Source organism: Bos indicus x Bos taurus, chromosome 9 (genome assembly GCF_003369695.1).
Source record: "Bos indicus x Bos taurus breed Angus x Brahman F1 hybrid chromosome 9, Bos_hybrid_MaternalHap_v2.0, whole genome shotgun sequence".
Classification (NCBI taxonomy): domain Eukaryota; kingdom Metazoa; phylum Chordata; class Mammalia; order Artiodactyla; family Bovidae; genus Bos; species Bos indicus x Bos taurus.
Genome location: NC_040084.1, coordinates 69844066 through 69859603, shown reverse-complemented (window position 1 = coordinate 69859603; position 15538 = coordinate 69844066). Strand labels below are relative to the sequence as shown.

Here is a 15538-nt window from a genome sequence, read left to right as displayed (position 1 = left end):
AGCAACTTAGATTATTAACAATCATCACAATAATTCTATGAGGTAGTTAACAGAATTATATACAGTACAGAAAACTGAGGCACAGAAAGATTACTTTGCCCAAAATTCATGATTTTAAATGTCAGAGCTAAAAATCTGAAATTATAACTTGCAAATTAACATCATTCTCTTTTCCTCCTAAAAGAGATATCAGATCAGATCAGATCAGTTGCTCAGTCATGTGAGCTTTGTGACTCCATGAATCACAGCATGCCAGGCCTCCCTGTCCATCACCAGCTCCCGGAGTTCACTCAGACTCATGTCTATCGAGTCAGTGATGCCATCCAGCCATCTCATCCTCTGTCATCCCCTTCTCCTCCTGCCCCCAATCCCTCCCAGCATCAGAGTCTTTTCCAATGAGTCAATTCTTCGCATGAGGTGGCCAAAGTACTGGAGTTTCAGCTTTAGCATCATTCCTTCCAAAGAAATCCCAGGGCTGATCTCCTTTAGAATGGACTGGTTGGATCTCCTTGCAGTCCAAGGGATTCTCAAGAGTCTTCTCCAACACCACAGTTCAAAAGCATCAATTCTTCGGCGCTCAGCCTTCTTCATAGTCCAACTCTCACATTCATACATGACCACAGGAAAAACCATAGCCTTGACTAGACGGACCTTTGTTGGCAAAGTAATGTCTCTGCTTTTGAATATGCTATCTAGGTTGGTCATAACTTTCCTTCCAAGGAGTAAGCGTCTTTTAATTTCATGGCTGCAGTCACCATCTGCACTGATTTGGGAGCCCAGAAAAATAAAGTCTGACACTGTTTCCACTGTTTCCCCATCTATTTCCCATGAAGTGATGGGACCAGATGCCATGATCTTCGTTTTCTGAATGTTGAGCTCTAGGCCAACTTTTTCACTCTCCACTTTCACCTTCATCAAGAGGCTTTTGAGTTCCTCTTCACCTTCTGCCATAAGGGTGGTGTCATCTGCATATCTGAGGTTATTGATATTTCTCCCGGCAATCTTGATTCCAGCTTATGTTTCTTTCAGCCCAGCGTTTCTCATGATGTACTCTGCATATAAGTTAAATAAACAGGGTGACAATATACAGCCTTGACGTACTCCTTTTTCTATTTGGAACCAGTCTGTTGTTCCATGTCCAGTTCTAACTGTTGCTTCCTGACCTGCATACAAATTTCTCAAGAGGCAGATCAGGTGGTCTGGTATTCCCATCTCTTTCAGAATTTTCCACAGTTTATTGTGATCCACACATCAAAGGCTTTGGCATAATCAATAAAGCAGAAATAGATGTTTTTCTGGAACTCTCTTGCTTTTTCCATGATCCAGCGGATGTTGGCAATTTGATCTCTGGTTCCTCTGCCTTTTCTAAAACCAGCTTGAACATCAGGAAGTTCACGGTTCACATATTGCTGAAGCCTGGCTTGGAGAATTTTGAGCATTACTTTACTAGCGTATGAGATGAGTGCAATTGTGCGGTAGTTTGAGCATTCTTTGGCATTGCCTTTCTTTGGGGTTGGAATGAAAACTGACCTTTTCGAGATATCAAGACTATTCAAATAGACCTTTTAGAATTGTTGTGGCTATTTTTAAAAATTAAAAAGGAGAACACATCTAAATCACAATCAGGGAGAATCTTCTAAGTCAGCAAATGCAGACAGTCATAGTTTACTCCTGAAGAAACAATTAGCTTTGTGTAGATCAAAATATTACCCCCAGATTACTGCTCTTTGCTACTAGGACAAAAAGGTATCATTAAGCAGAAAATAAAACTGGCTCAGAATAACCTGAACCCTACTCTGGAATAAAATATACAAAGATATAAACTATATTTAGAGTTACCTGCATTTACCTTTATTTGCATAAGGATTGCACAAACACAGTAGAGTAAATAGGTTCTTAAAAACTCCAGGGGATCTGTCATTTTACTCTGATAGAAACAGATGAGAATAATAAAAAATAATTTTAATAGCTAAATTAAATAAACAACTCACTGGTTCTCCTTTGTACCACTCTGGGTTAAATTTCTCTTTGTTTTTAAGTGCAAAGTTAGCGTTCATTTGGGGATCATATATATTATTGTCAATGATGCCATGGGATTCCGGATAAAGTCCCTAAAATATATAAAATACAAGTTTTATGCAAGTTGTGAGTTTTTAATGTTAAGGTTACAGAACAAAATCATCAGAGAGAAATACACAACTGAAGCTACAAGGAACTTAACCTAGCTTAAGAAGAGAAGAACAAAACACTGCATATGATCAAAATACAACCAACTGCTTAAGGTTTTATGTAGTACTTGTGTTTTAATTTATGTAATAGGAGAAAATACATTAGGAATGGTAGCAGCCTCTTAATTTTGAAAAAAGTACTAAGATGTCCTTTTGGATTGCTCAGTGAAAAATTTCTGCATAACAGAATCCTTTTTGATTGGGTTCAAGAATAGCTTGTACCAATATAAGTCAAAGTATTAATTCTGTGGCCTTGAGGCCTAAGGAATTCTACATTTTTTTTTTTTCTGGATCCAAATTAAATCTGAAAGTGAAGCAAAAAGAGAGCTGTAATCACATCTAGAGTCAGGTAAAGTGGTTTGCTTAGACTCAAACATTGAAATGATTGGAAAGACGGCTGAGGACCTGTGAGTGCAATCTGGGGCTCAAATAAAGTAAGTTAAAAACTAATCAGAAAGAACAGAACCTAAGAATCTTAAAGGGAATTAAGAAATCATTTCTTGGGGTCTTCAATCACCTCTTTTCACATATGGGAAATGGAGACCCAGAAGGTAAGGTGACTTTCCAAGGTCACAACGCATTAGTAGAAGAATAAGAACCAGAACCTCAGTTTTCCTGCTTAACTACACATGAAAAAGAAGTTATTTTTTTCTGATCTGAAATCTGATTATTCTCTTGAAAAATGTTATATTTACATCTCACTTTTGTGAACATATAAAAATTGAAATGCAGAGCTTACTGTGACAATGCTGTAGTGATTGGGGAAAGTTTTTGTTGGATATACTGGTCTCATGTTTTTAGTATATGTCCCACAGGTTTCTACAAGGGGAAAAAAAGATTGTTATTAAATACAACTGACAATCTGTTTCCTTCATTTAGCGTTGGTACCACAGACTTCTGAGTAGTACTAAAACATGAATCCAGAAGGGATTTACAACCATATAAAAATTCAGGGTGAATTACAAAGCAACATTGTAGATTCAAACTCAATGCTGAGAGCTAGTTTTTCTTCTTAGTTAAAAAAAATTAAAATAATTAATCCAATGGAATATTTACCCCATACTTACTAATAACAATACTAATAATATTATGGTCCAGATGGACTATAATGATGCTTGCTAGATCTTTGCTACTACTTGGTGATAACATATCTAAATACAAGATGTAGTTTTTAAAAAAAACAAACAGCCAAAACAAAACTACAAACATCCACAGTAGCTAACTCAGCAAAATGAAAACAAGAATGAAGCAGTAGCTAGGAGGACAGTGTCCCACCCCAAAGTCCAAACCAGTTAACTCTAGACAAATTCAACACTGCTTTAATGATTAAAGGTATCTTCTGGCTTCAAGTATTAATACAAGAAGGACAGAGTCAAACTGTTCCTGATTTAGCCCTAGTGTCACATCCTTTGTCTGCCTCTACGACAGAGGGAACATATAACTAATGATTCTAGCATTTCAATACCTCATACCTGAAAGTGTTCCTCAGGCTGGTACATGTCTCTCTATCTCACTGCATTCCAAACAGTTCAGAATTACAGGCTACACTTCCTAATTACCCAAAGCAAGGACTTAAGTTAACTATGCATTGAGTTCCTTTCAACTTCACATATAGGTACCTAAGGCTCCTTAATTCTGAACTCAGGATATTGTATTTGATGCTATGGAAACCAACTTTCCTCCTGATGATAACAAAGGGCCAGACGCAAGCTTCAAAGCCCGTGAGCCTAGCTGATAAAACAGAGTCTTTCTTGTCCATGTAAGCTCTTTCCTAAAGACTTTTATGTCAAATGATTATTTATAAAAACTTTCTTCCCAGTAGAAATTAAAAATTGAAATTTTTAGAAGTTCTCCAAATATCAGTTTCTTACAAAAGAAGTACAATAAATGTACCTATGTGATTATGGAGAGTGATTTTGACATTCAAATATTCAAGTCCAGTAAATAATGTCCCAGAACTCCAGAAGAACACTAAAATAGTGAATTTACTTATCTCCATTTCAGTCCAGTATTACACTGTGGCTATTTAAATACTGATCACTGATAACAAGCAATGTTCTTCAGCTTTTATACCCATATTTAATTTTTTATTTTTTCAATAACAACGATACGAGTGATAACCATATTACTGGTGGTTAATGTGATTTAAAACTTTTGCATTCGTACTAAGAGAAGACTATTCTACTACTGCATTACTAACTTATATAATAATCATTTAATTAAGGCTTTAATTGAGATAAAGAAATTGGAAGGATGCCTCATGATACTAAAGGATAAATAACAAGTAAATATTCTATGTCTGCACTACCAGATTCATATAAGAAATACCTTCAGTTTTTGAAATTCTACTTTAAGATGTAGTCATATTAGATAAATAAATATATAAATAGTTTGTCCACAAAATGAATCCAAAAGTCTAAGAAAAAAAAAAGTATGCCTTATCCTTAACATCTGTAACCAAGGAATAAAAATCCTAAGATAATCATTATTATCTTAGAGTTGTTTAAAAGGCAGTTTTAGAACAATTATAATATTAAAGACTAGGTCCTTATCACTAGGGTTTAACTCTTTTACAACAGAGAAGTTTGGTAAAACAGATTCTGCTGTATTTTTCAAAAAAGAGACTGCCTCCTCAGTCTACTGACACTGTGACACTCCAATAGTATACTCTGAAGTTACTCACTCAGCTTGCTAATAACAGGAAGAAGTCCACCCCAAGTGTGCAAATATTCTGCCCTGAAACCATCCAAAGAAAATAAGAGGGTAGGAGGTGTTTCAAACCTGGGTAATGAGAAAGAAAGAAAAAAAATGTGTAAAGAAGAAAGAAGACACAGATCCAGTGAACATTTTCCACTGAGATAGGGATGTAATCTAAGGTAAACTAACAAGCTCAACAAGCATCTTTATAAAGAATATTTTAGAAGTGTCTATATTCATATTATGATTTTGTATTTCATCATGTACATTATCAAATAGTCCTGATTGAGCACTCACGCCATTGTGAGGTACCATACAGAGACCATCATTTATGGTCCCTGCTAGTCCAAAAGCTAGATGAAATGCAACCAAAATGCAATATTTCTCCAGCTTGCAAGAGAATAAATATTAACAAACAGCATATTCTAAATTGTGTTCTTGTTTCTACCAGGACAGCTTTATAATGTTTAACAGTTTGGAAAAATCATTATTTTAAACATATATTTCTGAAGATTAATAATTCAAATTATATGTCTCAAGTGGAACAAAGATAAACATGTCTAACTGTCATCAAATTTCCACTTTTCGAATTCTACACAAACCATTCCTGATGACCTTAGAAACATAAGGTATTGTATAAAACACTTTAGACAAAAAATATAAAATACAAATTATAAAAACTATGTAACATCTTCTCATAGACATGTTATCCTGAAAATATATAAGTTAATCAAAAATTTTTTTTAAAAAGTTGTAATTTGTTATAAGTTCAACTTGAAAAACTTCAAATGAAAGTAAAGATCCTTTTTTCCTAAGAAGGAAAACAAATTCTTCCACCCAACACTCATGAACATTAAATATTCATAACCTCTCTTTTTTTTTTTTTTTTTTTCCAGTTTCTAGACCAGGAGTGGGAAGTGGGGGGTGAGGGTCATGTCATAATCACTTCTATACCACCAATGCCAAAAGAAGGCCTAACTAAAAATAATATTGAACCAATGAATAATTATTATTATTTTTATTTTTTCAATTTGGAAAGAGAAAGAATGATACTTCTATAAAAGAAAACATGAGTATCTCAGAGTATAATCTTACCCTGCTGGACACTGTGGTTCATCAATGCTGTCACATTCTTCTTCAGCCCAACTTTTCTCCCCTAAAATATTTTCAAGAAGTACAGTGAGTTGAACACATTCAACAGAAACAATGGTCGTGATGTTTGTGAGACACATTAGGACACGTTCCCCCCAAAAAACAAAAAAGTTAACAGATACATAGATCATGTTGGGTGTGATTCTCAGGGAATAGAACAAATAGAAGTTATTCTATTTCAAAATAAGAGTTAGTTGATACCAGGAATTAAAGAATGAGTTTATAATTGCAAGACTAAAACACATTGCTGTATTTGTGAGAACTTGAAGGCACATTTTCCATTTTCAAATTGTCATTAATAATATTTTCAACCAAAATTTATAACCCTACTTCTATCCACTGACAGAATCTTCTGCCTTAGTTCCTCTCATACAATCAAGTTCTGTCAAAGAATTTCAAGGAACCCTGCAACACCTAGGCAAGACATCATAGTAACACCAGCTTACACAGAATCTTAGGCACTAACTTCTCTCAACATCAGGCAGACACTGTCCTCGTTTACTATGAAAGAACCTGCTACATAGTCAGCCAAGACAGTGAAGTGATTGTTCCACAAATACAGCATTAAATATGCAGCTAATATCAAAATAACATGAGGGTGTAGTAGCAGCAGAGTGTATGACTATGGATAAAAAAGACTAGCCGTGTGTAGACAATCATGATTATTAGGCTGGGTGATACAAGCTTTATTACATAGTCTCTCTATTCAGGTATATATGTTTGAAACTTTCTCTAATAAAATGCTTTTAAAATATTTTTTCAGCCAATATGGTTTGTCAATAACTATGACTTCTACTGTAAAAAGTACACCCATGCTAACCCCCTCTGAGACCTAGGAAGATGTCAGCCTGTGTCTGAACCCGGTGACGGCACAACCTCCTGACCTCGGCACACGGATCCGTGGTTGATACAACAGTCTCCCTTGTCCTTGCAGTCATCTGAACAGGAGCAAAGGCTTCGGGACAACCTTTTCTCACCACACCTGAATTTGGTGCAAGTCCATATCCGTTCTAGAAACAAATGTCAACATAACACGTTTTATGGTCCAAATTCAACATGTCCAAAATGAACACAGAATTGTCTTCTAGAATGTGATCTATGAGAGATGATGGACCATTTCTTAACCCTCAGTGACTCACAGAACTTTCCACCACAGTGGTCAATGTGAACTAACAGAAAATACGCAGGCAACAATTACTATTTCACTAAAAATCCAGAATCTCAGCATTTTAAAATGTAAATGCTGAATGAGAAGCAAGTCCAAAAGAGAAGGACTATATGTATTAATATACGTATGGCTGATCATTTTGCTGTAAGGTAAAAACTAACAAAACATTGTAAAGCAATTATACTCCAATAAAAATTAATTCAGAAAATAAAAAATAAAATGTAAACAGACATAACTTTTATTATACAACTCCCATGTCAATCTTGGCTTATTCCACCAGTCATTGCCAGAGTTCTCCAAATTTATCTAAATCTGGTTCACTCTCATTTAAATGTTATTATTGCATGGGCTTCCCTGGTGGTTCAGAAGGTAAAGAATCTGCCTGCAATGCAGGAAACCTGGGTTCAATCGCTGGGTCAGGAAGATCCCCTGAAGAAGGGAATGGCAACCCACTCCAGTATTCTTGCCTGGAAAATTCCATGGACTGAGAAGCCTGGCAGGTTAAAGTCCAAAGAGTTGGATATGACTGAGTGACAAACACTTTCACTTTCATAGGTAAAGAAGATCAAATCAAACTTTTCACAGTCTGATAGTTTTATTTTAAAGTTTAAGTGGACATCTTAAGAACTCTCTCTTTAATAAGCCCATAACAGAAAGAGTCGTATATTTTTAATCAGCCTTTTGAACTTAGGTGAAATGCAAATTAGACTATATAGGTTGTCAGCAAACATTGAAATCCAGCATGGTGCTGCCATCCATAAAATTTTTAACAAAGGCAAGGTATGTAAATTTTGTTTGTGTCAGGAAATATAAAGGACAAATTTTTTAAAATCTCAAGTGGGTTAGGTAAATCACATACCTAAAACATGCAGAACTTTCCTTTGCTCTTTTACCCCATCTTTTTACCTGCAGATTTTTACCTGGTTCTATACACGTTTCCTGGTAATCTAGACAGCAATTTCCAAGGTCAACACAAGCAGCATCACAGCGGCAGTTTCCAAATGTTCTCTCAAAACAGCGACCCTTGCAACTTTTAACTGAAAATATCGAATGAGTTAGATGTTTCTAATCATTATATAATTACAAAGCAAATATCAACTAATATATCCTAAGTTCGGTATTGAGTAGGTTTAAATATTATTTTAGAAAATACAGATGGGATGGGCAAAAAGTTAACCAAGAATCTTTTCTCAAATACCTATAGAAAGTGATGCAAACAGAAGGCAGTAACCTTACGTATCGAGTTTGCAATTTTATCTCTTGCCATAGAAACAAAAGATAATTTTTTTCTTTTATATAGTATAAATCCTACAGGGGCTAATGAAACTTAAAATTACATATAGAATATTAAATAAAGGAAAAATAAGAAGAGCTTGTTCTGAATATTTTATGTGGGGTTCTCTAAAAACTGATAATCTCTGAAAACTTCGTGATGGAAAAGAATACCTGACTTAGGTCACCCTCAGTCTGGTGTAAAGAAGTAACGTGTTTGTGCAGAACATGTTCTGCAAGACTCATTTCCCACCACACTGGATTTGTCCAGTGCACCTTCAGATCCAGCCTGGCTCCCTCTGAGAAGCTTTCCCAAACTCCCCAGTCTAGATGCTTTTTCCATTTTTTTAAAGTTTATATGAAACCTTATCCTCCCTTTCAGTCACTTAATTTCATTTGTAACTAGATCATTTGGTTAATAACCCAGTCTCAACCTGGACCACAAACTTCTTAGGAACAAAGACCACACCTGGATGCTGCCCGGCACACTGTACCCCGGGTATCCAGCAAGAGCCTTGACTACAGTTGGTACTAATAAGTTTTAGTTAAATGGACAAATGTCAGACGTGGAAGGAAAACACTTTGCACTAAAAACAACTTTACAAGACAAGGAGAATGAATGTATGGACACCAAGAGGGGGAGGAGGGCTGAGATGAATTGGGAGATTGGGACTGACATACACTATTAACTATGAATAAAATAGATAACTAATGAGAACCCACTGTATAGCTCAGGGAACTCTACTGAGTCTGTGGTGACCTAAATGGAACGGAAATCCAAAAAAGAGGGGGCATATGTATAGCTGACTTACTTTGCTGTACAGTAGAAACAAACACAACACTGCAAAGCAACTATACTCCAATAAAAATTAATTTTAAAAATTTACACTGTAACTCTTTACTAGCTATCAAGAATCATCTAGATTTAATAAAAAATAAATCAGGATGGTAAGAAAAACAATCCACTTGTAGAATAATGGAAGTCCAAAAGAAAAAAAAAAAAAAAGGAATAATCCTTGCTCTTGGTTGTAATGCTCCTCTGAGCATTACAAGAAGACACCGTCACAGAATTTAACTCATTTGATACCAGGAAATGAAGCAATTTTAAAAACATGAAATGACAATAATAATTTCTAGGGTCAAAAACACGAACTTTCCTGATCCCAGGAGGGAAAACTATTATAATAATAGCTATTACTTACAGATCATTAGTATGCTTCCATTAACTTAAAAAAGAAAATGTATTTCACCTTGAGTTTAGATTAAAATTGCTGTTTTCAATCACTCAGTTTTATTTTTATGTGCCAAACTAAACTCAAAGTGAATGAATTACTGCTTAAAGGCTACATAGGTGAACACTACAATATGCAGCTTCTTAATTTTACTAAATGCTGATATGCTTGCTCTGAATTGTTGCTGACTAAATATATAAAATTACTACATTTCATTCATTTTAAAAATAAATGACAGCTTAACAATCACTAAATTTTTTCAAAAAATGACTAATAGTATAATTATGGAATAACTGAATAGAAGGATTTGTTCAGTTTTCAAAACTGAATTCCTTAGGAATTCATCAGTGATTTAAAAGGAAGACCATCAATGATTTAAAAGGAGCAAAAATAAAAAACTACTTCAAATCCAAAATATGACTGCTACAATGTATTATGATTCAAAGTTTTATTATTTATAGTGATCTTTCCATGCTGGCGAGATTTCTGAACTTCATAAAATGAAAAATGTAAGTAACAGCTTAAAAATATCACTATTGTTTTGAAATGACTGCACTTCTAAAAGACTTACAAGCATGTAAGGATGTTTCCAGCTGCCCAGGCATGCTGTTTACCTAGTAACCTCAGGACTGCTCCAGCACCTAATGCCTTAGGGACAAAAAGTAGGAGTCCCTGGAGGAAGTCAGGGAGAGAGGCTCACAGAGCCCAGCACAAGAACCTGTCATCCATGTCTTCTTGTTTGTATCTTTGTTCTTTTTTGTTGTTTTGAGGTTTTTTACTTTTTTTTTTTTTGGTCATAGCCCCTCTCTGTTGTTTTGGGATGAAGTTTTGCAAGTAGATAGTATACAGCTAAAATAATAAAAGATCTTCAAGATAAATGTTCAAACTGGCATCAAATTTGCAGTATCTATGGAGCACTCACCTCTAGAGGTAGAAATGGCAACCCACTCCAGTATTCTTGCCAGGAAAATCCCATGGACAGAGGAGCCTGGTGGGCTACAGTCCATGGGATCGCCAAAAGGTTGGACACAACTGAGCATGCACACATATGCATGGAGTACTCAAGGGATGAGGACGTAACTATTGTCTCAATCACATTCTCAAGAAGGCCATTACCCACACCTGCGCGGGGCACATACATAACACCCATGCACACATGAATTAGTATACTACTTACTTTCTTTGGCACAACTTGGTTTCAACCCAAATATACAACCAAGGATTGTTGTTAACACACAGACTGACAATACCTGTCAGGAGAAAAAAGAAAATGATGTAGTTTCAAAGCCCTTTTATTTCTTCAAATGTTTCATTTCTTTAAATACTTCCAAACATGTCGGTGCTGCTCTGTTTCCTGATCTGGGTGTTGGTCACACGACGTGTACACTTTGTAAAAACTGAAACTGCACATTTACGCTTCATGTACTTTTCTGTATGTATGTTCTACTTCAAACAAAAGATTACTTAAAGATTAGCAAACAAATCAATGCCCTCCTAGGTTAATGTAGTCAGAAATTTCCCAGTTGATGCAAGTGAATTCAGTCCAAAAACTTATAATTAAAGAAGAGGAAAGGAAAACCTAAAAAGAGATTCAATTTTCTACTTTTTAATCCATAAAAGGTAATATGATAATATCAGATGCCCCTTTTAACAGTTTTGTTACACAAACCTAAACAGTATCCTCATGTACACTGTGACAGCTTGTAAGAATGAGCAACAGACAGGGTTGAAAGATTACATCCAAGACCCAAATGTTACCATAAACTATGTATAGATTTGGGGCAGGTGACTTTAACATTCCAGACACCAATTTATTCACTTATAAAATTAAAGGGCTGGACTCCCTGGATCCCTAAAAATCTTTCCAGTTCTAATATTTTTCTACCTTCTCATTCTCCAATACTCTGGACTTTAACATTTTAATATAAGTGGTTACACCATATAACTCCCAAGAACAATGACAGAAGTTTGTGAGTTAGAAAAAAAAAAAAAAAAAGGAGCAGAAAAATCTACAAAATTGTCTTCAATATTTCTCAGTGGAATGGAGCTCCCGTGGCAGTTCTCTGGAATGTTACATTTCTGGACAATCCAACAAATTCTTCACTGAGCACCAACTATGTGTAAAGATTATGTTATGCACTGAAAAAAAGAGTAAGAGAGACCCCAGGGAGCTTCTGCTTTTTGGGAAAAAGCAAAGTCACAAATGGCTCATGTTTGGTTGCAGAATTCTGTAGTGTTTAAAGAAGAAAGGCTAAGGTGTTTAGTGAGAAGGGGATCAGAAAAGGTTTCACCAAAGAAGCCTCTCAGCTGGGCTCTGCAAAGGGGAAATGATGGTGTGTTACTGCCAGGCAGAGCTGATGGAAGGTTAGAGAGGACAGAGTAGAGGAACCTAGTATAAAGCAAGGCCTTCAGGATGGAAGGTATATGGGAGGCAGCAGATGAATAATGAGTAGCCTCCTTTTGCAGGAACAAGAATATGAAAAGGGGAAGAGATGTAGTATGGAAAGGTGGTGTGGCATTTCCCAAAAACCAAAGTGAAGAGATAACAGAGTCAGGAGGAATGGGGGAATGGCACAGGGTGGATGGTGGATAAAGGCTTTTATGTTTTCTGAACTCATCCCCTCAAATAAAATATACTGTGTATTGACCATATGCTGGTCTGTAGACTAAGTACTGGGTACTTAGAAAAAGGAGACATGACCTCTGTCCTCAGGATGCCTACTGTCAAGGGCCTGCAGAACTAAAGAGAAATGGAGTGGCAAGAAAACTAAGGAAGCAGGTCTAACTCATTTCAAAAGAAAATGAGGGTAAAGGAAAGAAGAGTAAAAGAATAGTAGGCCTAAAATGCAACAGGGTTTAGGTCAGTTTCCTTTTTGGGAAATCAAAAACCTAAATGTATATATGTCCATTAAAAGAAATAGCCATCAGAAGAAGAGCTTGAACAAACAAGAATAGCAAACAGAACAAGGTATCAATAGAGAATACTAATAAGTGTTCTTAAGCCTTGATGTTATAAAGCGACACAAGCTTATGGAGGGATGATTCTAAAGGATCTATCAAAAACAACAAAAACTCTCTTATTGTCAACATTAAATATATAGGGGAATGAAAAAATAGTCAAACTAATCTACATTTAGCATCCTGTAATAAAATCCCATGGACAGAAGAGCCTGAAGGGCTATAGTTCACGGGGGTTACAAAAGAGTCAGACATAACTTGGCAACTAAACAATGACAACAACTTAAACCATGAGAATTGAAGTTTTATTTCTTTGTAATAAACCTATCAAGAATAGTGTGAACAATGCCGTATCTACATTTTATCTTAAAAACCATGAAGCTTGGAGACATAAGAAAAGTTTTTGGAATGTTTTGCCTCTATGCTAGAAGAATATTTATTTGGAGTTTCCTGCTTGTTTAGAGGATCTGAATTATTTCTTAGATATTTATTGAACCAAAATAGGTACAAAGAAATCACTCCATCTTTTTTTTGTTCTCACCAATTCCCTCAAATACAGTGGTATTAACATAATGCATATTATTCTCTTTATCAAGTGCTCATCTAAATATGTGGCTACTGTGTGAAATCCTTTTGCTAAAGGCTAGAGATGCAAATGAAAGCAATTCCTATCCTGCCAGAGAAACAAAGCATGTGGACATTAAAATGAAAGATTACAATAGAATTGGATAAGAGCTACAGTAGAAATATGTAAAAAAAATAAAGCTGTGGTACATATACACAATGGAGTATTACTCAGCCATTAAAAAGAATACATTTGAATCAGTTCTAATGAGGTGGATGAAACTGGAGCCTATTATACAGAGTGAAGTAAGCCAGAAAGAAAAACACCAATACAGTATACTAACGCATATATATGGAATTTAGAAAGATGGTAATGATAACCCTGTAAGCGAGACAGCAAAAGAGACACAGATGTTTAGAACAGTCTTTTGGACTCTGTGGGAGAGGGTGAGGGTGGGATGATTTGGGAGAATGGCATTGAAACATGTATAATATCACATATGAAATGAAGCACCAGTCCAGGTTCGATGCAGGATACAGGATGCTTGGGGCTGGTGCACTGGGACGACCCAGAAGGATGGTACAGGGAGGGACATGGGAGGGGGGTTCAGGATGGAGAACACGTGTACACCCGTGGAGATTCATGTTGATGTATGGCAAAACCAATACAATATTGTAAAGTAATTAGCCTCCAAATAAAATAAATAAATTTATATTTTAAAAAATGTTAACATGCTAACAGTACAGTGGAGAGAACGGTTATAAAAAGACATCACGAAGAGAGAGCTGGACAAAAAAGGATTTCCCTTTCAATCAATAAACTATGTCTGAGTGCCTGCAATATGCATTGCATTTCAATTCTGTGGAGAAGTACAAAATTAAAACAAAAAAGAATTTGTGGTAAAATCTCTAATCTGAGTTGATAATCTACTCAGGGAAACAACTCTAGAATTTGTTGATGATAAAGACATGAGATAGTGAAAAGCAGCCTAAGAATTAACGTACATAATGATGTGTCACCCACGCAAAGGTGCAGAAACTATTTTTTAACTGTACAGGCTAGTTGTGGTTTATCAACATGATGCCACGAAGTCCTGCAGCAAAACTAGACTGAACCAGCCAGCTCCAAGACGGCAGATAAAGTAGGATAAATGTCACCACTTTCCATGCCTTGATTTATCTCTGTGTTTCCATACCAACCCTTGAGAGCTGGAGCCTGGCCTTGACTCATCTCTGTGTTTCAAAAGCACCTGATGTTGGGCAGATGCTTTGAAGTTTTACTGAGAGAGCTATGTGCTTTGAGAGACACACAGTGGTCAACCACTCTGAACTGGCCTTGACTTGACCACAGGATCTCGCCTGTGTAGATGAAACCTGGAGATATCCAAGAGTTACCTTTGCTTCATCACCATGCTTCATCTCTACCTGGCAGGAAGAGGGGGATTTGTACTCTGCTAGGCACAATTGGTGCTGTGTGCAAAGGAGCATGGGAGACTGCATGCCCCTGCTGCCCCAGAAGTCTCCACCCCTTTCCTAGAGCCCTGATGTCCTGTCTGCCTCCTGACCCTTAAAATTCCCTTACTCCCCTTCCTTCGGGGAGAACGTACCTTTAAAGCATGAACACCCCTTCTCAGTTCTCTGGTCACTGAGTAAAAGCCTGTTTTGCCTGCACCAAACTCTGTTTCATTATTAGCAGCACACACCTGAGTGGGAAAGAACTCCTTGAGCAACGGGGGCATGGGGAGAGCTTTGGTTCAGCTAGAGCCCCAAAAGAGGGGCCTGGTGTCTAATTTGGTAACAGATCTATGCAATGGTGCTTTGTGCAATGCCAGGGAAGGAAATCATACCAGTCTGGGAAAGAGGAACAACAGTGATGGCAGTAAGAGCCACCACTTGTACAGAACAGTAGTAATCATCCCTTCTGTGGTACTTACTACGTGCTAGGCACTATTCTAAGAGTTTTATATCAAATCATTTAATCCTTACAGTAACACTGAGACACAATGATTGTGTTTACTAAGTTTAAAGAAATAGCTGCAGAGAGGTTAGCAACTTGCCAAGGATCACAGTTCATAACTGACAGGAGCAAGATTCGAACTTAAACAGTCAGGTTGTAAAGGGAGTGGGCAGTTGGTGGGGGCTGGGGGGGAAGGCCAATGGAGAGGCTGAAAGGTGGCCTTTGGGGCAGTCAGTTAGAAGCTGTTGAGGCATTTGAACATGGAAGTAACATGACTGGATTTATAAATTCTAGAAAGATCTGGCGACAC

The 15538-nt window shown here is 36.6% G+C and overlaps 1 protein-coding gene across 2 annotated transcripts in view; it reads right to left on the bottom strand.

The window, feature by feature from the left end:
- The window catches only part of ENPP1 (ectonucleotide pyrophosphatase/phosphodiesterase 1), a 73217-nt gene that overhangs the window by 28502 nt on the left and 29177 nt on the right, over window positions 1-15538 (bottom strand). The window contains exons 2-8 of one of the 2 annotated variants that reach the window (XM_027551562.1): window positions 10927-10999; window positions 8166-8282; window positions 6962-7087; window positions 6021-6081; window positions 4912-5009; window positions 2968-3047; window positions 1992-2111 (exon numbers count right to left, since the gene is read on the bottom strand). In XM_027551562.1, the coding sequence (XP_027407363.1) occupies window positions 1992-2111; window positions 2968-3047; window positions 4912-5009; window positions 6021-6081; window positions 6962-7087; window positions 8166-8282; window positions 10927-10999 (675 nt within the window). The remainder of the gene's footprint in view (window positions 1-1991; window positions 2112-2967; window positions 3048-4911; window positions 5010-6020; window positions 6082-6961; window positions 7088-8165; window positions 8283-10926; window positions 11000-15538) is intronic. The other variant, XM_027551563.1, reaches the window with a different exon arrangement.